This window comes from Canis lupus, chromosome 13 (assembly GCF_003254725.2).
Source record: "Canis lupus dingo isolate Sandy chromosome 13, ASM325472v2, whole genome shotgun sequence".
Taxonomy (NCBI): Eukaryota; Metazoa; Chordata; class Mammalia; order Carnivora; family Canidae; genus Canis; species Canis lupus.
The window spans coordinates 483,728-505,935 of NC_064255.1; the positions used below are offsets into that span (position 1 = coordinate 483,728).

General features: G+C 40.4%; 2 protein-coding genes across 6 annotated transcripts in view; one reads left to right on the forward strand and one right to left on the reverse strand.

Moving 5' to 3' along the window:
• Positions 1-391: 391 nt before the first annotated feature.
• Positions 392-12,722, reverse strand: RIDA (reactive intermediate imine deaminase A homolog). 2 transcript variants are annotated; one of them, XM_025450329.3, is made up of 6 exons: positions 12,505-12,722; positions 5,315-5,420; positions 3,551-3,605; positions 3,258-3,326; positions 2,226-2,281; positions 392-972 (listed from the first exon to the last, which is right to left on the reverse strand). In XM_025450329.3, exons 1-6 carry the CDS (start codon positions 12,702-12,704, stop codon positions 910-912), a joined length of 549 nt encoding a protein of 182 aa, XP_025306114.2. In that variant the 5' UTR covers positions 12,705-12,722; the 3' UTR covers positions 392-909. The 2 variants fall into 2 exon arrangements, with proteins under 2 accessions (XP_025306114.2, XP_048949236.1); XM_049093279.1 differs by lacking the exon at positions 2,226-2,281 and having other exon boundaries at positions 12,505-12,706.
• The window catches only part of POP1 (POP1 homolog, ribonuclease P/MRP subunit), a 40,809-nt gene continuing 31,323 nt past the window's right edge, over positions 12,723-22,208 (forward strand). For 3 of the 4 annotated variants that reach the window (XM_025450328.3, XM_025450327.3, XM_025450326.3), the window contains exons 1-5: positions 12,724-12,873; positions 16,698-16,841; positions 19,037-19,204; positions 20,141-20,316; positions 21,569-21,817. In XM_025450328.3, coding sequence (XP_025306113.1) covers positions 16,700-16,841; positions 19,037-19,204; positions 20,141-20,316; positions 21,569-21,817 — 735 coding nt within the window. In that variant the 5' untranslated portion in view covers positions 12,724-12,873; positions 16,698-16,699. Of the gene's footprint in view, positions 12,874-16,697; positions 16,842-19,036; positions 19,205-20,140; positions 20,317-21,568; positions 21,818-22,208 lie in introns of all 4 variants that reach the window. The other variant, XM_035713642.2, reaches the window with a different exon arrangement.

Below are 22,208 nucleotides of genomic sequence, written 5' to 3' on the forward strand. Positions count from 1 at the left end.
ATCAAATACAAAATGATTTTACGTAGCCTGATTACAATAGTGTAAAAATGTACAAAGTCAGGGCAGCCCCGGTGGCACAGCAGTTTAGTGCCACCTGCAGCTTAGGGTGTGATCCTGGAGACCCGAGATCGAGTCCCACGTCGGGCTCCTTGCATGGAGCCTGCTTCTCACTCTGCCTGTGTCTCTGCCTCTCTCTCTCTCTGTGTCTCTCATGAATAAATAAAAAAAAAAAAAATCTTTAAAAAATTTTTTAAAAAATGTACAAAGTCAGAATTAAGTTTTGAGAAAAAAAATACTTCGGAGTTTTAACTTTATGGTTTCCCCCCACCGTTAGGTAATATGCTTTAATGTATAAACTGTTAAAAAAATAAGTGAACAGAACCACAACAAGGAAAATCTGCATGTCTATTTTATTTCCATTAGAAAAATACTATCTATTAAAATTGTGATCCACTTTATTCTCCTTTATCTCTACCATTCAAATTTCAGGTACTTTAATTTTATTCAAGTAAAAGCAGAATTATATAGCTGATGTGAGGACTAATTATTTCACATCATTAAATTAATAGGATTTAACTGAATTATGTGTGCTCTTAATTATTTATTAGGAATGGTAATTCCTCTCTTGCATGATTTATTTCCCTCTACTTTCATTTATTTGCGTATGTAATGAGCATCTCTTTTCCGACGTCTAGTACCATGAGTATGTGTGTGTATGATATATGGCGCCAGTAATTGGAGTTGTCATCTAATCTCCAATTCATGCTTAATTCCCCTTATTTTATGGCTATTTCCATAATGACCTCAAATGTTTTAGCCAATCATACACTTTCCAACATCAACGGTAAAAATTAAGATGTAAACTTAAAAACATTGTTACGATTCCAGACTAAATAACACTGGGCCCACTTATAGCGATGCTGTGGTGAGAGGTCCTAGGACAGCCACTGCTTCAATCTCCACACGGCCTCCCTGCAAGGACCATAATCAAGCAACGGTTAGGTAATTTTTTATGGATTAAGAGAGCTCTATAATACTTACTAAAAATATACATAACTGATTGCAACACAGCATTGTTAACATTAAATTTTTCAAAGGGAAGGATAGGGAAGCATTCACTGAGAACCCATGACAGGCCAGGCTCCCAAGCCGGACGTGTTCATGTGCATTAGCTCACAGGATTCTCCCAGCAGCTCCATTAGACAGTGTTCTCTCCTCGATCCCGAGAACCATTCATGGAAGCTCGGAGAGGTTATTTTAACCTGTCCCAGGACACGATGATAAATGGCAGAGGTTCAAGCTCATTTCTTGCGATTCCAAGTTCAGAGCTCCTTCACTACACCCGATACCTTAGTTAAGTTTGAGGATACTGACCATTCCAAGTAACAACTGATTAAAACAATAAGCATACCACTGAGAGAAGATAAATTTTCTTTAGAGAATGATTACAAGTGGAAGTCAGTAGGCTGCTTTTTTATAGGCAGGAATATTGGGCTGCTAGGAGCTTCTAATCAGATTCGAATACCACAATAACAATGGTGAGAAAATATGTGGGCCACTGGTTTTGAGATTATTTTCCTAATGGAAGGGCTGGATATTTCATTACGCACCTGAAATTTTTTATTACAGAGCTCACTACCTTGGCTCAATGTATAGTCTCTAAGTATGTGAAAACAATCCAGCTATTTTACTTTTTCTTACAATTTAAGTCCCTCTGATTCTGTTGTGTTCATGTGTGGTCTTGATTTTTAATTTTCTTGATTTTTTTTTAAAGATTTTATTTATTTATTCATGATAGACAGAGAGAGAGAGAGAGAGAGAGAGAGGGAGAAGCAGGCAGAAGGAGAAGCAGGCAGAGGCATAAGCAGGCAGAGGGAGAAGCAGGCTCCATGCAGGGAGCCCGATGTGGGACTCGATCCCAGGACTCCAGGATCATGCCCTGGGCCAAAGGCAGGCGCTAAACTGCTGAGCCACCCAGGGATCCCTTAATTTTCTTGATTTTTTAAAGACAAATTTTTAAAATTTCTTAAGTTTCTTAGTCCTCTCACCTCTGCCACGCATATAATATTAGGTATTTCCTTTTAGTCTTTAAGATCCTGGAAAGAAGAGATGATTTCTTCTTCTTCCTTTAAAAAATCTCCTGCCAAAGTGCTTAACTTGTTATACTCAGAAAACAATGTAGAAATGTAAAATTGTGCATATTAATCATTTTAAATTATACTTACTTTGGGCAAAGCAGCAACCTGGTAAGCAGCTCTTGCAGGAAAACTACTCTTGAAATCTAAATTTAAAAGAATTTCATTTTAGTTTTCAGATACTGTATTGTGACTGCACAATCAAGACTCTGATAAATGGGGGATCCCTGGGTGGCTCAGTGGTTTAGCGCCTGCCTTTGGCCCAGAGTGTGATCTTGGAGTCCCGGGATCAAATCCCATATCAGGGTCCCTGCATGAAGCCTGCTTCTCTTTCTGCCTGTGTCTCTGCCTCTCATGAATGAATAAATAAAATCTTTAAAAAAAAAAAGGCTCTGATAAGTGCTTCATAGGTCTGTCTGTTCTTAGATATAAGCAACACTGAAAAAAAGAAGCTTACACTCATATTTATTTGAAAAATATTTTGCCATAGGATTCCTATGATATCAAATACTTTTTAAAATGTCTTAGCTTTCTGGAGAAAAAGAAAATACTCACATGCTTTGAGACTTTGATCTTGTTTGATATGAATGGGGTTTTATTTTTAAAGTAATACTTATTGTAGTATGAACTCAGTAAGTTCATACCACTCAATTTAAACACTCCAACAGCCCTATAAAGCTTTATCCCTATTTTGCATGTGAGGAAACCGAGGCATAAAAAATGTTAATTAACCCAGCTAATGATCCTGAGAGCCTGAATGGAGATGGCAAAGCCATATCATAGCAGTAAAAAATATAATCTTTGTGTTAAAAAAATTATTAGGAGGGCTTAGAAAACCTGGGAAGAGTAATAATATTAGGCTTTAATTTCATTCTAGAAATTCATTTAGAAAATGAATTCGTAGGGTTGTAGTATATTATTCTAGGGAGTGCCATAGAAATGTCTTGGATCTTTTTCAAGGGGACACATTGTATGTTCTCAATCAGACTACCCTTTTAGGACAGATTCTATGGTCATTTCTTTAGCATCTCCTATCACTCTTAATTCATAATGGACACTCAATAGGTTAATAGATTAATTTCTTGTTAAAATTGAATACAGTAATAAAGCCAAATTACTTACACTGTTTGTAGACTTCATTGACAGTGTTGAAGTCATTTATGTCAGCCAGCAAAACAGTTGTTTTTACCACTAGAAGATACATACATTATTAGTTTTAGCTGTTTGGTCTCACCCAAAATATTACTTAGAAAAACATATGGTTCTATGACTGTCTTGATTCAAATGGGACTGAAATTAAAACAACTTTCGAAAGCAATGTAGATATGGCGTGATATATTACTGGATGCTCTCTATTCTTCAAAAAGACCACACAAATACCAAATGGAAATGTGAAGGAATATCAAGTTGCTCACCATTAGTGAAGTCACAGCCCGCAGCTTTCAGAATTTCACCCATGTTTGTAAGAGCCTATGAAGCAAGGCAAGAAAGGCCTAAGGCACCAATGTTCTATTAAAGCTTTAATTCAATTCCATTCAACAATTTTTGCTAATACCCATTTGAATATCTTATGTTGCAGAAAAATTCTCCCTTTCTAGGAAATTCTTTTTTATAAGTTTTTTTTTTTTTTAAAGATTTTATTTATTTATTCATGATAGTCACACAGAGAGAGAGAGAGAGAGGCAGAGACATAGGCAGAGGGAGAAGCAGGCTCAATGCAGGGAGCCCGATGTGGGATTCGATCCCGGGTCTCCAGGATCGTGCCCTGGGCCAAAGGCAGGCACCAAACCGCTGCGCCACCCAGGGATCCCCTTTCTAGGAAATTCTACTAGGCTACCTCTATGCAAGTGAATTGCTTCTTGGCTTTCATTTAATGGAAATGAATATTTCTGAAATATAGTGAGACCTTGTCTCCTTTTGTGAGTGAAAAGACTGGATTGAAGTCTCTTCATCAGTGCTAGAGTGTGTGAAGTTCTTAGCTGACATCCCCTCAGCTGAAACAGAAAAAGCTCCTGGAGTTCCTAACTATCACTTGGAGGATAAGTATGGCCTAGTGAGCATTAAACCATGTTTTCTTTTAAAGCAATAATTGATTTTATAGTACTTTTATCTTTTTCTCAAAAAATAGTAAAGGAGGTATATGCTTGACACTCTGGCCTTTGGAAAAACAGAGGTTTTTCACTCATTCCTTAACGTACTATTTTGTCAATTCATTATTACTCTCTACTGGTCACATTATAATATTTGATATTTTTATTTTTAAGTAAAATAAATATTGGGGATTTTTTTCTGCATTAATTCAATTATATGGCCCTAGCATGATTTATTTCACTAGTTCCTTATGGATGGACCATTTAGGTTGTTTTCTGTCTTTGGATAATACAAATGTCTCAATGAATGCATAAAATTATAATTTAATTCTATTTATTAGATTAGAATTATACTCTCCATTCTTATTTTAAAAAAACATACTACACATAATCTTTAATAGTTCTTACTATCAAATATTGAATATTACTTTTGTGGTGTTTTTCTTAAGGGTCAGTGGCTCTGATAAGAAATTTTCCAATCCATGTAAAAGTTGCAAGATGCTATATGATTTCATTAATTTTATTGAGAGTTAAGTAGTTTTATTTTTTTGAAATCTCACTTCTTTATTTCCAGACTGCGTGTCAGTTTTATTTGCATTGAATACCACATAATAATCATGTCAATGTAAAATATTAAAGAGGGACTAGAGTGTCATTGTAAGGAAATATCTTCATCAACTAAATTACCTTTTTTTTTTTTTTCTTTTTTACTTTTTTAGTCAGGTTTATTGAGGAATAATTTAGAGAATTAAGGAATTTTATTGAGGTGACATAGATTATTATGTCAGTTTTAGGTATATAACATGATTTGATAATACTTATATACTGTAAAATGATTACCACAGTTTAGTGAATATCTAATAATTCATGTTTGAAATCACCTTGGAAAGTAGACTTTTCTTTTGGTTGTTAAATGATTCCTCAAATTTCAAACTTTCTACTGACATAAAACTGTCTTAAATCAATCCGTAAGTAACTCTAGAAGCATTTATCTGATAATCTCTATGAAAAAAACGGCCAAGACGATTCTTAATATCTCTCAGTATTAAAAAGCAAAGAAGGGAACTTCGAGTGTAGAAGGTGACTTACTTGTTTGGCTTCTTCTGCCACCCCTCCTGGCACAAGCTGTCCACTTGAAGGGTCCATGCCTAGCTGTCCCGAAATGTAAATGGTCCTGTCGACTAACACAGCTTGACTGAAATAAACAGAAAATCAGTGTACGTAATACAAAATTCAATGCTAAAAGATTTCTTTGCTAAGACACAAAAAGCACAAAATATAAAATAAAAGAACTTACTGGACTTCATTAAAATTAGAAAACTTGCTTTTTGAATGACATCTTTAAGAAAATGAAAACATAGGTCACAGATTGGAAGAAAATATTTGCAAAACAAATATCTAACAAAGAACTTGTATCCAGAATATATAAAGAACTTTTATAGGGACACCTGGGTGGCTCAGCAGTTGAGCGTCTGCCTTTGGCTCAGGCCGTGACCCTGGGTCTGGGGATCGAGCTCCCTGCGAGGAGCCTACTTCTCCCTCTGCCTGTGTCTCTGCTTCTCTCTCTGTGTCTCTCATGAAGAAATAAATAAAATCCCCCCCAAAAAAGAGAACTCTTATAATTCAATAAGAGGAAGATAAACCAATAAAAAATGGGCAAGTGATTCTAACAGGTAATTTCATAAAAGACATATGAAGAGTTAAAGAGTACATGAAAGAAGCTCAACATTATTACTCATTAGAAAAATGTAAAGCAAATCATAATAGAATCCACTATACACAATAAGATGCCACTGATAATAGTAATTATTAGTGAAGATGTGAAACAACCAGAATCCTATATACATTGTTGGTGGGAATGCAAAAACAGTACACACTTTGGAAAATAGTTTGGTAAATTTCTTAAAAACTTAAAACATATGCTTAATATACAACTCAGCAATTCCTTTCCTAGGCAACTACCTAAAAGAAATGAAAATATATGTCCAAAGACCTTACATGAATGTTCAGAGCAGCATTATTCCTGAGAGCCAAAAAGAAAAACAAACAACAAAAAACACCCACTGACAGATCCATCTAAAGACTACATATCATTTGATTCCACTTATATGAAACTCTAGAAAAGACAGAATAGTAGCAGAAAGTAGATTACTGGCTTTCTGGGTCACTGAAGATTGACCATAAATGAGTATGAGGGGGAAGCCTGGGTGGCTCAGCGGTTTAGCGCTGCCTCCGGCCCAGGGCGTGATCCTAGAGACCTGTGATCAAGTCCCACATCGGGCTTCCTGCATGGAGCCTGCTTTTCCCTCTGCCTGTGTCTCTGCCTCTCCCTCTCTCTCTCTCTGTGCGTCTCTCAAGAATAAATAAAATCTTAAAAAAAAAAAATGAGTATGAGGGAATTTTTGGGGGGTGAGGGAAATGTGCTAAAACTGGACTGTGGTGGCAGGTACATGGCTCTAGACATTTATAAGAACTCAGGGAACTCTACACTTAAAAATGGGTGAATTTTAATGTAACTTATACCCCAACAGAGCTGTAAAACAACAAAATGTAATGCCAAGAGCACTCAAGAAAAGAAGTAATTATCTCAGACAAGATTCATCACTGCTTCTTGAAGTGTCAATTAAGGATCCACTGGGGAGGTTACACTTCATTTCTGCAAAGTGCTTGCTTTGGAAAAATGGCTTGTTTTGTAATGAAGATACTAAATTACAGAATTAGTATAAAATCACAAGGAACAGAATAAACCACATTGAGACCTGAAAAAGATCCAAACAAATTAAAAAAAATTTTTTTTAACTTTCTGGATAAAGAAAACCCCCATCTCTTTTTTTAATTGTGTCAAAATATATTCACCATTTTAAGCATTATTAAGTACACAATTTAGTGGCAGTGAGTGCCACCATTTTTAAAATGTTGATAAAGTATCAGTTTAAATTTAGAAGTAAAACTTGCTTTATCATTTCCATGCTTATTTAGAAAACAGCATCTTCTCATTTCTGACTTTACATTTCTAATATCACATTCTCATTTCTAATCTTCTTCTAGCTCCCTATAGTTTTCCAATATACTTCAAGCTTTCCTATATTTTATTTCATGATGTGTCCCCTGATTTTCCTGACCATATCTCTTTTCTTTGTAATTTAAACTATGGCATTGATAATTAATTCATTATTTATTTATTTATTTATTAAATTTTAGGTAAGCTCTGTGCCCAACATGGGGCTTGAACTCACAATGCTGAGACCAAGAGTTGTATGCTCTACCAACTGAGCCAGCCAGGTGCCCCTATAATTTTTTCTTGATAATTTTTTGAATAAAAGAATGTTCACATGGTTAAAAAATCTAGAAACTATTTAAAAACTCTCAATGAAAAATCTCCTCCCTTCTCTCCTTATCTTCCTCTTGCTTAGTTTCCAGTCCCTACAAATAATCAATGCTCTTTTTTACATATTCTTTCATTTCTTTATGCATATATGAATAAAAATGAATATACATCTTCTCCCTGTTTATACAGCATGTAGTATATGAAACACTCTTCTACATTTTGCTTTTCTCACTTGACAGTATATCACTATCTTCCCATAACTGTATGCAGGATGCATCCTTATTCTTTTTAATAGCTGCAGAGTATTTCACTACAGAAACATACTTAACTGGTTACCTTTGATCCCAGTATTTTGCTGTGGTAAACAAAACTCCATCAAAAACTATCACACACACATTTTCCAAGTAACTAAGTAACTAAGCCTTTTTTTCATGGCCAAGTAACTAAGCCTTTTTTTCATGTGAACCTCAGAGTTGCTTTCCCTATACCATGTACAGGATCCTGCCTCACATCACAGCTCAGTCTGTTCTTATCCTACCTCCAGGGTTATGCCAGACCGTAAACTCCCTGAAGACAGGAGCTGTGTCTTACTGTTTCTAGCTGTGCAGTGCCCTAGGTGACTCCTCGCACATAGTTGGCACACAATAACTTCTGGTTGGTGTTTTCCTCTCTAACCACTTAAATGGCGTGGGCTGTCAGTAAAGAATCTTTTTAGCAGGACCTATCAGCTTATTGTGTGGGCTTTGAAGAGCAGAAGGTAGATTGAAACTTGTAATAGGATTTAGAAAGTTTAGAAATTCTCAACTATCTGGCTTTCACCTTGGCCCAGAAACAAGTTAACTATTGAGTTTGTTAATGTGTAAGCTTTCCTTGGTTGAAAAATATCATCAGCTAACAAGGTTTCTATTAATTGTTCTGTGTAGAATTAGGCTACCCTAAAGCCCTTTTGGAAAGTAATTTTAACTCTTTCTGTATATGAAACATAGTTTAAACTCATATGCGTTATCATTGGCCAAGAAATTTTTGATAGTAAAAAGGAATTCATTTGTTCTCAGAAAATCAACAGACGTCTAAGACTATCTGACCTATGTGAGTTATCTCATACAGATTAGTAAAGAGACTGTTCACAAAAATAATTAGTTGACCCTTCCTGATCATAAGCATCCTACTCTCTCCATAGACAAGTCATTAGACTCCAGAAAATGTAAAAGTGGATTGTTCTATTTCCGGTCAAAGGGTAATAACACTTTCAAAAGCATCTTAGTAATAATTCTCATATTGTAATCTATGAGTGGACTATTACTTACAAATTTCATGACTATTTAGGTGGTGTGCTAGCAAAATGCACAGCAATGCAATGTGATGTTGAAATCTCTCAAGGTTCCATCCCAGGGTATTCCTGAAATGTGCTGAGCTGATTAGCTAATTGGTGACAACACCCCATGTATCACAATGCCAGGGACTGAAAGTTCAACACATTTGACTTCTTGCTGGAAAAGACCCAGAATTTTCAAAAACTGTGCTCACTACAAACTCCATGCACAAAAATTTGTTTCCAAATGGTTTTCAAAACATGTCCAATTAAACTTATCAGGATATAACTGATTAGTTGGGGTGTAGTTTTTCTTCAAGATAAAATATTGAAAATCAGCACCATTTTTAGTGGCCTTGTATGATCTCTGGATACAAAAAAGCAGAAGAGGACAATGTCCTGGAAAGTCTGCACACAATGAAGCTGGTTGATGTTTTGTCTTTTATCATATTGGTATATTCATTTGATTCTCTTCCTTTTTTCTTGTAGCTTTACAAAGAGAGTTGACTCTGAGTCAAACAGGAATATTACTGTCATGCTTGTTTTCTTTATTTTTATTTTTATTATTATTATTATATTTTGTTTTCTTGAATAAAGTGTACACTTGAGGAAGTATATTATCTAGGCTCTATAAACCACTTTGTGTTTGTTTCTGGTAAGTGTTGCTTTTGCTCTGAAGTAAAATCACAGAATGACTGAGGGAGAGGGATCAGGGCAGAGGAGGAAAAAGATCAAGGATTTTTACTTTTAATATAATACCCCCTTAAATATTAATGTCTTCTCCAAATAATCATCAGAATCCTCTTAAAAGAAATCTGGTCATGTCACTTCCTCTTCCAAAACTTTGAAGGCTCCTTGGTGCATACAAAATAAAGTTTATAGTCTTCAGTTTTGCATTGGGAATGATCACAATCCAGGCCTTGCTAAAAGCTAATTTCTAGCAAGACGCAAAACAAAAATTCAAAGTCCAACTCTGAACCAGGGTTTCCCAAAGTGTAGGTCATAAGCAAACTGAATCACAGTAAGGGAATGATTTCTTTCTCAATTCTCTTTCAGTTCTTTCATGGCAGGAGAGAGCAAACTAAATCAGAAGACTGAGCTCTGAAGCTCTGCCTAAGTTCAAATTCTATCACATCCCACCGTGTGGCTGACCTTGGGCAAATTATTTAACCACGTGTATATCAGTTTCTTCATCTGAAAAGTACGCACTGTCATAATAGCTGTGCACATAAACTATCTAGAACGGTGCCTTGTGCTGAGTGAGCATCAATAAATGTCAGCAAATATGACATCAATATTCTGATTACATGAAGGAGAAAAAAATATCAACTTTATAAAACAAAGAAACTTCTTACTGTTCACAAAGAGAGCAGACCTTCGGTTCTGAGCCAACTGTAACAACTTCCTAGTTATTTATTCATGACAGTCACAGAGAGACTAATTGGTGAGAGAGAGAGGCAGAGACACAGGCTGAGGGAGAAGCAGGCTCCATGCAGGGAGCCCGACGTGGGACTCGATCCTGGGTCCCCAGGATCATGCCCTGGGCTGAAGGCAGGCACCAAACCGCTGAGCCACTGGGGCTGCCCAATAACTAAAATCTTAAAAAAAAAAAAAAAAAGAAAAGAAAAGAAAATGAAAATGAAAGTTTGATTAGGAAAGAAATTAACCTTTCTTTTTTTTTTTTTTTTAAAGATTTTATTTATTTATTCATGATAGTCACAGAGAGAGAGAGAGAGAGAGAGAGGCAGAGACACAGGCAGAGGGAGAAGCAGGCTCCATGCACCGGGAGCCCGACGTGGGATTCGATCCCGGGTCTCCAGGATCACGCCCCGGGCCAAAGGCAGGCGCCAAACCGCTGCGCCACCCAGGGATCCCTTAACCTTTCATATTAGCAGCACTTCTGACAAATGGAAAGGCATGTACACAGGGTAGACAATATACATTTATTTTTATTTTTTTAATTATTTTTTAAAATTTATTTATGATAGTCACAGAGAGAGAGAGAGAGAGAGAGAGAGAGAGGCAGAGACACAGGCAGAGGGAGAAGCAGGCTCCATGCACCGGGAGCCCGACATGGGCTTCGATCCCGGGTCTCCAGGATTGCGCCCTGGGCCAAAGGCAGGCGCCAAACCGATGCGCCACCCAGGGATCCCGACCGTATACATTTATTTAGCTAGAGCATTTTGAGACAATCTTAGCAAATGATTTTTGTTGTGATTTGTATTTGACTTTATTTGTGGGAAATGAGCATGGACAAAGAATTCATAATCATCCCAAGGCATTTCTATACGAGTTGTACAAATCAGTGTCTTGGGTAGATAAGTACGTATTTGCTTAGCATTCCTGTGAAAAGAATTCAGCTCTCTCCAGATGAGCACCCACATCTGTTCATGGGGTACTCATTCAAAGGGTACTCCTTTGAATTAAGAGAGGGTTAGATCAAACATTATGCTAAGTGGAAGAAGTTGGTCACAAAGGACCATATTGTAAGGATTCCATTTACAGGAAAAGTCTAGGACAGGCAAATCCACAGAAAACAGATTAGTGGTTGCTAGGAGTTAGGGGAAAAGAATGAGGAGTGACAGCTAATGGATATGGGGTTTCTTTTGGAGGTGATTAAAATATTCTGAGATTATATAGTGGTGATTGATGAAAACACAGGGCTGAGGTCAAGGCACAGGCCTGGGACAAGCCCTTGAAACAGGCAGAGGGACCTTCCTCTATGGACTCAACTGCCTTGATGTTGATACTTTGCTAAAGGCTTTTGCCTTTTGGCAATCCTAGTCTGACCCTTGGGAGCCTGTGAGTCTACTTTAACATATAAAAATTCCTTTAGAAATTTCCCTTTCTCTCTAAACCCCCAAGATACGTGTTGGCGACCATCCCCCAGGCACATGGCCCACCGATACACATCCGGAGGGTCTCACGACTCCGGTTTTACTGGTCGGTAACAGGTGACCTTTCCCCAGCACCACAGCCAGCCCCCTCGAGGTCCTGGACACCTTGCTTCCAAAATGCCCGAGAGCCTACGCTACCGCCAGCCCCCTCGCGACTCCCGGGTGGGCAACGAGCCGCCCTTCCCGCCCTGCACCGGCCCGGGGCGGCGGCTCCTCCCGCCCACAGGTCCTGTCCCCGGCCTTCAATAAAACCACCATTTTGAACGGAAGACGTCTCCAGAGTTCATCCTTGGTCGTGGGCTCCGGACCTCACCCCACCAAACCTCGCCTATATTCCAAAACCTAATCAGTGATGGCTGCACTAGGTGAGTATGATATAAAATCACTGAATCGTACACTTCAAAGGGGTGAATTTTACTGGTATGTGAATTACAGATGCTACAATGGTCACCAAGAACCCCAAACCTGACCGCTCTGCCGGCGCCGCGCGCTGGCCTCCGGGGCGGGGCAGAGTCCCCGAGGGCACGGGCTCCCGCAGCCACTGGGACTCCTGGCGCCCTATGGGTCTCAAGGGTGCTTTGCCCCTTTCCCAGGTCCAGCGTCCTGGGCTCCGCGTGTTGAACAGGAGGCTGGACCCGATGAAGCCTGAGGCCTGCCCCAGCTCTGACCCCGAGGGGCTTCAGCCCGGGACTCCCGACCCCACTCGTCCAGAGACCGTCCGCGCTCCCTGACGCCTCGTTACCTGTAAGGACCAATGGCCCCTGGAGCTTTCGCAGTGCTGATCACCTTTCTGATCAGAGACGCCATGGCTAACCCTTTTATCTTGCTTCCCCTCCAGGAGAACAATCCCGTCCACTGCCTCTGCCAGTGCGTCACCAGACTAAGCAGCCCAGGGACCGGTCCCGGCGGTAACTCTTCTCCCGAGGCGAGTTCGCTCGGCATTCTGGGAGTTGTAGTCTCCGCGCGGTTCCCGGCCACGTGGAGGCCGCGACTGCACTGGCGCATGCGCCCTACAGCTGGGTCGCCTCGCGCGTCTCCGCGGAGTCGACGGTCGCGGAGGCCTGTCGTTCTGACCCGGGAGCCCTGGATTCCTCCCACAGAGTCTCCGGAGGTAGGTCGTGAGAGGCTGGTGTTCCCCAGGGTCCGCGGGAGTTTGGGGGGGTGTGCGTGAGGCTCCCCGCTAAGCGCCCGCGCACGGGCCCGGCCCTCCTCCGGGTCAGCCCTGAGCCCAGGCCCGGCTGACGCCTTCTCTCCGGGCCGCCTGCGCCTGGGCCCGCCGGGCAGGTGCTGCCGGGGAATGGGCTTCCCCCTGACCTGCAGCCGCTCCGAAGGAACGAGTAGGGTCATCGAGGGGACCCCGCTGAGATCGGGGCGTGCTTCACCGGCCGCCCTCCCGTGTTCCATTCTCGAGCGCTCCTAGCGCTTTGCGGGGTCTCCACGCGTTCGCTTTCGATCTGAGCCGAGCCCGAGTGACTGGGATCTGATTTCAAAATAAGATAAGCTCGTCTCTGGGCAGATAGTCATGCCATGTCAGAAGGTGTGGTGCCTGGCCAGATACTTCTTATTCTGTTAATACATGCATTATAAACACTTGGGCGTGCCAGTTTACATTCAACAAATGCATTGAACCCTTCTTGGTGCAAGGCACCCTGCTAGGTGCTAGAGGTACCACAGACAGACAGGTAAGATCCCTGTCCTGCCCTGCTTCTAAAACGGAATGTAAGAAAATCCTCTTGATTGCTCTTCTTCTGTCCTACATACTATTAAGGTTTGGTTTTTCTACTTCCTGCTCAAGAGCCTTCAGAGCTTTTTTCATTGGTTCAGGGCTTCAAGCATGGAATAAAATGGAACTTCCAGTCTGTTTTCCCTGGCCTACTCAGTTTTATCCTCTCCTACTCTCTCATCCCACTCAAGTTGTCCAGAGTCCTCACTCCGGAATTCACACAGAAGATTCCTGAACTCCTTCCCTATTCAAATACCAACCAACTGAAATCCTATTTTCTCATTGACTTTACCTCTGGTTCCACATCCCCCCCGCCTTTTTTCTTCATGAGGCAGAGACATAGGCAGAGGGAGAAGCAGGCTCCCCACGGGGAGCCCAATGTGGACTTCATTAGGATTTACTTTATATTCTCTATTGCTGTTAGAACTGTTTGAGGACCACTGCTAGTTTGACCTGCTAATTTTTTAGTCTGATATCAAAGCCTACTGCAATCCCCGAGTCCCAGCCTGTTCCTGGACTATTTTAGTGCTGAATAGACCAGGGTTCCCAGGTCTACTCCCAAGAGAGAGCTGTCTTGCTGGATAAGTTTTAATTCAGATAATAGTAGGTGAACTAAATGGTTTTATAAAATCATTCTGAGTGATTCTTAATGCCGACTGATCTGAACCATGTCATTCACCAGCTGACTGATTCTGCAGAACTTCATTTACTTCCTACATATTTTTTAATTTGAAAAATGGTGGGATGCCTGGGTGGCTCAGTGGTTGAGGGTCTGCCTTAGGCTCAGGGCGTGATCCTGGAGTCTGGGATCGAGTCCCACATCAGGCTCCCTGCATGGAGCCTGCTTCTCCCTCTGCCTATGTCTCTGCCTCTCTGTGTCTCTCATAAATAAATAAATAAAATCTTTTTTAAAATTTTGAAAAATGGTTTTGGGTGTACATGTGGTTGTCTTTCATTTAGGAGAAAGCCGAATGGAATGAGAAAGTAAAATGACATAATCTCTGTTATTTCAGTCTGGCCTCATCTAGCTGTCTCAGTTTTATCTTCTCACTTTTCTCACTCCGTGAATAATTACCGTAAATCAAGCCCACAGTTTTTGCAAAGCACCATGTCAGTACGTTGTATACATTACTTTATTCTCAGAGCAACCTATGCTTTTTCCCTACAATTATATAACTAAAAAGTGTTAAGGGAGGTATTTGATCCAGATCTTTCTAACTCCAAAGGAAGGAGTCTTAAATTCTACATAACATTGGTTACTCTTAATTTTGAATGGAGGCTTCCATTGGGAAAGAGGTAAGTGAATGGGTAGTAGTTAATTCAGTGGCATTCAGTGGGGGTGGTATGAATCTTGATGTGACAGTCTGTAAGTTTGTGCAGGTGTTTTGGGTTGGCATAATGATTAGGGTAATGCTGCTGGCATTTACCACGCAGGGACCAGGGATGTTAGACATCCTGGAGTGTGCAAGAAAGTCCCACAGTAGCCCAATCTCTGTTTTACATAAAAGCACAAAATATTGGTTACATGGTTTTAATATACACTGAGTTTTCCAGGAATGCAGTAAATCAAAACAAGATCATACTCCACCATCACCACCACCCCCACCCCCACCCCCCGCCCTTTTTGCTACTTTACCAAGGGGTATTCACTAGTTTGGAAAATTGTGTCACCAGTGGCATTGCTACTTTCTCTTTGAGGCACAGGTCAACACACCTGTATTACTTTGCCTTTGTACCTATTGCAGTTGTGGTATGCTTTGAGAAGTGCTATGAGAACGGCTTGGCTCTGCTACTCTGAGCTTCCTTCCTTTGCACAGGACTCTTCAGATTTCCCTAGTCAGTAAAAAAAAGAGTTAATGACTATTGCATGGAGGCTTCTAGGCCTCTTCCCCAGCTTTACAAATTGTGCCAATGGTGTATTGGTGCCTGTGTTGTGGTGATTATACCCCTGAGCTCAGAATATCTCTTTATTACATATTGTCACTCAGTAGTGGTGAAATACTTAAATAATACAGAAAGTACATATTATTTTATTAAGGGATCCCTGGGTGGCGCAGCGGTTTGGCGCCTGCCTTTGGCCCAGGGCGCGATCCTGGAGACCCGGGATCGAATCCCACATCGGGCTCCCGGTGCATGGAGCCTGCTTCTCCCTCTGCCTGTGTCTCTGCCTCTCTCTCTCTCTGTGACTATCATAAATAAATAAAAATTAAAAAAAAAAAATTAGTTCTTAGTCCTCCCTTTACATTATAGTTAGGGTATATATATATATATGTGTGTGTGTGTAAAAGGCATATGTCCAGTAGGTTATGTAATTAATGAATTTCATTTCAAAAAAGAAAACAGGTGTTTCAAACCATTCTGGAAAAAAAAGAGGAGGGGAGCCTGGTTGGCTCAGTTGGTTGTGTCTGACTCTTGATTTCAGCTCAAGTTATGATCGTGGTCATGAGATTGAGTCCCAAGTCCGATTCCACAGTCTGGGGAGTAGGCTTAAGACTCTCTCTACCCCTCTCTCTGCCTGTTCCCTACTGCTCTTTTTCTCTCTCTTTTATAAAAAAATAAATCATTAAAAAAAAGGGGGGGAGATGTTGAGTTTGAAAGTTGAGAACTACTGAGTAAATCTGTCAAGTTCCCTCAGGGGTTTTGTCCTTTATCCTTATTCCTTATTTCAAATTGAAATTTTTTGCTGTTATAAATTAAAGGTACAGCTGGCCTCATTTTGGTGGCATCAGTAATTTATGTTCAGTTTTTGTAGAGGCTATATCAGAATAGTGTGTACTATATTTCATTGATTCACGTGGCTCTTGTTTCACCTAAGAATTTTTTTCTATGGCAGAGAGATCTTATACCTCATTTTTCATTCTTTCAATAGACTGTTCAGTGTCATCATTGGGATATGATTGAATTATCTGGCAGTGTAATCTAGAATATACTAATAATGGTCTCTTCCATTAATATAATTATTTTTTTTCCTATTGAATTGGGTTTTTGGTGCCAATACCATTCATGGCTCCCCTAGAAATACCCCTGGTGATAAATCTCTGTAGGTCAGTATTGTGATAACATTTTGATATCATCAATCCACCTATAATAAATGAAGATTGGTTATATTAAAGAATCAAATTTTGAGTTACGGGAATATTTATTTACTAAGTGTATTTTTATTTTGCATGGAAGTTCTCTTTGCTTGTACTAAATTTATTCTTCCTTTTCAGAAATGTCTAATGCAAAAGAAAGAAAACATGCTAAGAAAATGAGAAACCAGCCCACAAATGTTACTTTATCTTCTGGCTTTGTGGCCGATAGGGGCATAGAGTACCATAATGGAGGTGGGAGACCTTTCCAAGCTCAAAAACAAGGTAAGATACACAGGATATTCTTTCTATTCTATTTGGAGCAAAATGCTTTAGTCAGCTCTTTTTTTTTTTTCTTTTAAGATTGTTTATTTATTTATTTGAAAGAGACAGAAAAAGCACGAACGGGGGGAGGGGCAGAGGGAGAGAGAGAGGCCGAAGCAGGCTCCCCACTGAGCAGGGAGCCCTATATGGGGCTCAGTCCCAGGACCCTAGGATCATGACCTGACCTGAAGGTAGATGCTTAACTGACTGAGCCACCCAGACTCCCCATTGTTAGTTATTATTTAAATAGTAAATGACCTGCATTAAAAACAGATGCAGTTGACCTTCATTATTCACAAATTTTGTATTTGCAAATTCACCTAGTTGCTAAATTTATTTGTTACCCCCAAATTAATACTCATGGTACTTTGGTGGTCATTCATGGGCTTGCAAAAAGAGAGGGAAAAAATTGGAGTCACTGCACATGGACATTCTTAACTGAGGTTCCCAGCTGCCTCCTTGCTTCAGCTTGCTGCTATTTTTTTTTTTTTTAAAGATTTTATTTATTTATTCATGAGAGACACAGAGAAGGAGAGGCACAGACACAGGCAGAGGGAGAAGCAGGCTCCACACATGGGACTCAATCCCAGGTCTCCAGGATCATACCCTGGCTGAAGGCAGTGCTAAACCACTGAGCAACCTGGCTGCCCTTGCTTCAGCTTTCTTACAGAGTGACCAGAGGGTGGAGGTAGAGACTATAGTGGGGCAGTGCAGCAGAGCCCAGGAAGCTCCCTCTCCAGCTAGGGATTGAGTTCCAGTTGTGGGCAGCCGCAGGCAGATCACTTAACACTTCTGAATCCATTTTTTTCCTTTGTAAAAAAAGGAAACAGTGTACCAAGATGAGTTGTTTTTATGATTGAGATTGTTTTTATGATTTGAGATTGCAGTCAGTGTGATAGGGGGTGTGTGTGTGTGTGTGTGTGTGTGTATTTTCTCTAGGAACAGTGGTTCAGTATTTGCTAACTCAGGGTTTGTCGTGACTTTACAGAGCATAACTACTGGGAATAAGTGGTGCAGCGGTTTGGCGCCTGCCTTCGACCCAGGGCGCGATCCTGGAGACCCGGGATCGAGTCCCACATCGGGCTCCCGGTGCATGGAGCCTGCTTCTCCCTCTGCCTGTGTCTCTGCCTCTCTCTCTGTGTGTCTATCATGAATAAATGAATAAAATCTTCAAAAAAAAAAAAAAAGAATTGGCTGTACGTAGAGCAGATATATTATATCTCTATTAACATAGTTATTATTAAATTACATTCTTTATTTCCTAAAAGAAATACAATGTGTTTATTGTATCTCCCTTTTTTTTAAAAAAAAAAAGATTTTTTTTATCTATTCATGAGAGACACAGAGAGAGAGGCAGGGACATAGGCAGAGGGAGAAGCAGGCTCCTTGCTGGGAGGAGGTCCCAGGACTCCGGGATCACGACCTGAGCCAAAGGCAGATGCTCAACCACTGTGCCACCCAGGTGTCCCGGGAGTTTAGATTTAAAATCTAGGGGATCCGGGATCCCTGGGTGGCACAGCGGTTTGGCGCCTGCCTTTGGCCCAGGGCACGATCCTGGAGACCCGGGATCGAATCCCACGTCGGGCTCCTGGTGCATGGAGCCTGCTTCTCCCTCTGCCTGTCTCTGCCCCCCCCCCCCCCCCGTGTGACTATCATAAATTAAAAAAAAAAAAAATCTAGGGGATCCTTGGGTGGCTCAGCGGTTTCGCACCTGCCTTTGGCCCAGGGCACGATCCTGGAGTCCCAGGATCAGGTCCCACGTCGGGCTCCCGGCATGGAGCCTGCTTCTCTCTCTGCCTCTCTCTCTCTATGTCTATCATAAATAAAAATAAATCTTTAAAAAGAAAAGATTTAAAATCTATTTTGTACTATTTGGACAAAAGAGCCCTTATATCAGTTATGTTCAGGGTTAGTTTATCATGCTGACAAGGTTAGCCAGTGTGCTGCCTGCTAACTATGTCACGTGGTAATTCACCTTCCTACCCGAATTGATTCCCTCCTATTTAAAGGGAAGGTAGTAATAGCCACCTTACGGGTGATTGTAGAATTAAAAACATGTTAGTGTTGCCCCTCAGCAAACGGTGTTTTCCACTGTAATCCATATCTTTGTTAGGCCTGACATATTTCTTTTCGTTTTCTTTTTGAAAATAAACTAGACCCTTTTCCTGGAACTTCACGACAGCGGCAAACCAAAATGACCTACCATTCCCCAGTTGATCCTGATGTGAATGAACAGACTTCCTCCAAAATAATGTTTAAAAAAAAGGGAGGATGGAAAGCAGGTCCCGAGGGCACGTCTCAGGAGATTCCCAAGTATATCACTGGTAGGTGTTTGGGAAGAAGTGAAGCTTGATCATATGATGAGCTGTCTGTTTAACGCAGCCAGATTTCCAGCACTCTCTGTCTTGGCCATGCCTTCCTGTCTCTCTCCTCTCTTTCCGTGTTGAGCTCTTCTCCCCTCCAGCCTGGACTTCGACTTCCTGGGGCCTGACTTCCTGGGGCTTTTCCCTCTTGAGTTTCTCTTTTTTTTTTCCTCTTCATCTTCTTATAAGTTCTTCTCTGTGAACTGTTCCTTTTTGTCCTAAAATCTTCTTTGCCCTTCCCCCACCCCCTTTTTGAAATATGAAATGCTACCTACACTCCTTTGCACACATTCTCCAAAGGTGAAATCAAATTTAACACACTCTGAGGGTAACTAAGATCTTTAAATACCTGTCTCCAGGCCCCTTCAGATCTTGTCTCCTGTCACCCTGCTATCCCCATTACCTTCTATTCTTTAGGTGTGCCTTCTAGTTTCTGTGTCTGTTTATACTTTCAAAAAATTTTCATCTTTCAATAAGGAAAACAAATAATAGTTATGGCTACATATTTGGGAAAAGCAGAAAATAGTAAAAAAAAAATGCTTGAAGTCACAACCATTGTTAAAATCTTTGTTCTAACAATGTTTGTTAAACATTGTTTAACAATGTTTTCTTGTGTGATTGTTGCACTTACAAATGGCTGTGATTATATTGCATGTAGACCTCTTTTTTCTGATTAGAAACGTAATACTGAATCTTTGTGGAAAAGGGAAGTAGAAACAGAATAATTTCATAATCTTATAATACAGCAATAACTACCCCTTGGTATTAATCTCATTTGTGGTTTGGGTGGTGAGTGGGTTGTAAGATCGTGTACTTCAAATCTGTCTTCCTTCTAAAATCTGCCAGAAGTATGGATTCAAGACTTGTCTTTAATGATGGTGCTGTGTTTGTTGACAGCTTCTACTTTTGCTCAGGCCCGAGCTGCTGAAATCAGTGCTATGTTGAAAGCAGTGACCCAGAAGTCTTCTAATTCGCTGGTTTTCCAGACACTGCCCCGGCACATGAGACGGAGAGCCATGAGCCACAATGTCAAGCGCCTTCCCAGGCGGTTGCAGGAGATTGCCCAGAAAGAGGTATGAGCGTAAATATTTAAGTTAGTTTCTAAAAGAAATTAAGAAGTGTTAACCTGATAGAATTAAAATGTAAACCAAAAGCATTGTGATCATTTTGCATATTTTTTGGTTTACTTATGATTCCCCCCACCTCCCCTCTTGCTATGTAATTAGCAGACAGTTGGATATTACATACAGTCATACAGTGTTTGGAAGCCCCCCCACCCTTTTTTTCCTACTTTCTTCTTCTTTTTTTTTTTTATTAGTTTCAGGTTAGAAGCTCTTTCTTTTAATGGCATTAAATAGTTGAATTCCCCTGCCAGATTTAAAATAAAATCCTGACCTTACTACATGAGTGATTTTAGCTCTGTATTTTGGGGCTGTGGCCAGCTTGAAGTTGGAAGGTTAAGAAAAAAAAAAAAAAATCAATGCCTAGTATGTGCCTTTTGACTTTTTCAACGTTGAAAACTTGAAACTTGGATTTAATTTTTGTTCAAGTCTAACCAAAACTCTTGGCTTAGGCATTCTCAGATTGTGTAAGCTACCCATGTCTTTGCTAGTTGATTCAAAAGTTATTCATGGAGTGCTTTCTGTGTACTATGCTGGTAGTGGGGTTAAGAATTCATCAACACAAAGTCTTTATCTTTAGGAGCCCACAGACTAAAGAAGAGTTTTGGGGTTTTTCTTCCCCCCTCCCTGCACAAAAGTTTCACTCAGCTATGGAGGAGATTAAGAGTGAAAACTGAACAGGAATTTTGTGCTTTCTAGATTTAATGTTAGGTTTGTTTCCCAGTGATCAGGCTTGGCATTTGCCTGTCAGGCCTAACTGACGTGAAATGTATAGGTTTTCCTCGTTTTGTATTTTTCATCCTATTTTGGGTTTAGCTCTAGTCTCAGAGGTTAAAAAAACCAATAAAACCAATAACAGAAAAGCTAGCATCTGACTTATTCTCCTGCTCTCTTATATGGATAGCCACAGTAAGCTTATGTTACTGTGTGGAGCCTTTTGTAAATATTCTCATCCTCATAGTCCACGAAGCTTGTCCAGTTAGTAAGTGACAGAACTCTGCTTTCTCTCTAAGTCTGGCCATCTCTGAAATCTTCACTCTGTTGTCTCTTCTCCTGGTCTTTCATTGGAGAGATAACCAAGTTAAAAAATTAAGCATATCTATGGAGCCCACTTAATCTAAAGTTAGTTGTTTGAGTTACTCACATGTAACTTTGTTTTGAGATAGTTGCAAACTAGGATCTGTCTCTTTCCTTGAAACCACAGGCCGAGAAAGCAGTACATCAGAAAAAAGAACATTCAAAGAATAAATGCCATAAAGCTCGAAGGTGTCACAAAAATCGGGTGCTAGAATTTAACCGTAGACAAAAGAAGAACATATGGCTAGAAACTCACATCTGGCATGCCAAACGGTTTCACATGGTCAAGAAGTGGGGCTACTGTCTTGGGGAGAGGCCCACAGCGAAGAGCCACAGAGCCTGCTACCGAGCCATGACAAACCGTTGCCTCCTTCAGGTATTGCTTTTCCAATTGGTTTTCTCTTTCTTTTTGTTTAGCCAAAATGGAAGTGATGTCTGGGCTTGGCTCCAAGGGGTAAGAAAATGGGGCAGTCGGGGAGGCAGAGAAAGTCAGGTAAGAGGGAAGAATTAAAATAAATTCACTGTGATAAAGATGAAGAGAGTAAGATCTAGGATAACATGAAGGTGAGATTAGTTTGGGAGAAACAAGTAGGAACCAGGCCCTGCATGGTCTTGGTGGTCATGTTTGAGATTTCTTCAGCATTGATTCATTTAGAAATCGTTCATCAACAACAGATATTTGTGTGCCTTATAGCTGTGTTCAAAATGTTGTTCTAAGTGTTCACAATTCAGTGGGATGCTAGGAAGTTTGCATTAAATTCTTTGAA

What these genes read in the sequence shown, in the direction of transcription:
- RIDA (XM_025450329.3), bottom strand. Translation starts at nt 12,704, where the DNA reads ATGCCGAGCGAACTCGCCTCGGGAGAAGAGTTACCGCCGGGACCGGTC. An exon ending in GGGGCCATTGGTCCTTACAG is followed by an intron (nt 5,421 to 12,504) that starts GTAACGAGGCGT and finishes TGTTTATTTCAG; the next exon opens with TCAAGCTGTGTTAGTCGACA. An exon ending in AGGTTGCTGCTTTGCCCAAA is followed by an intron (nt 973 to 2,225) that starts GTAAGTATAATT and finishes TGGTCCTTGCAG; the next exon opens with GGAGGCCGTGTGGAGATTGA.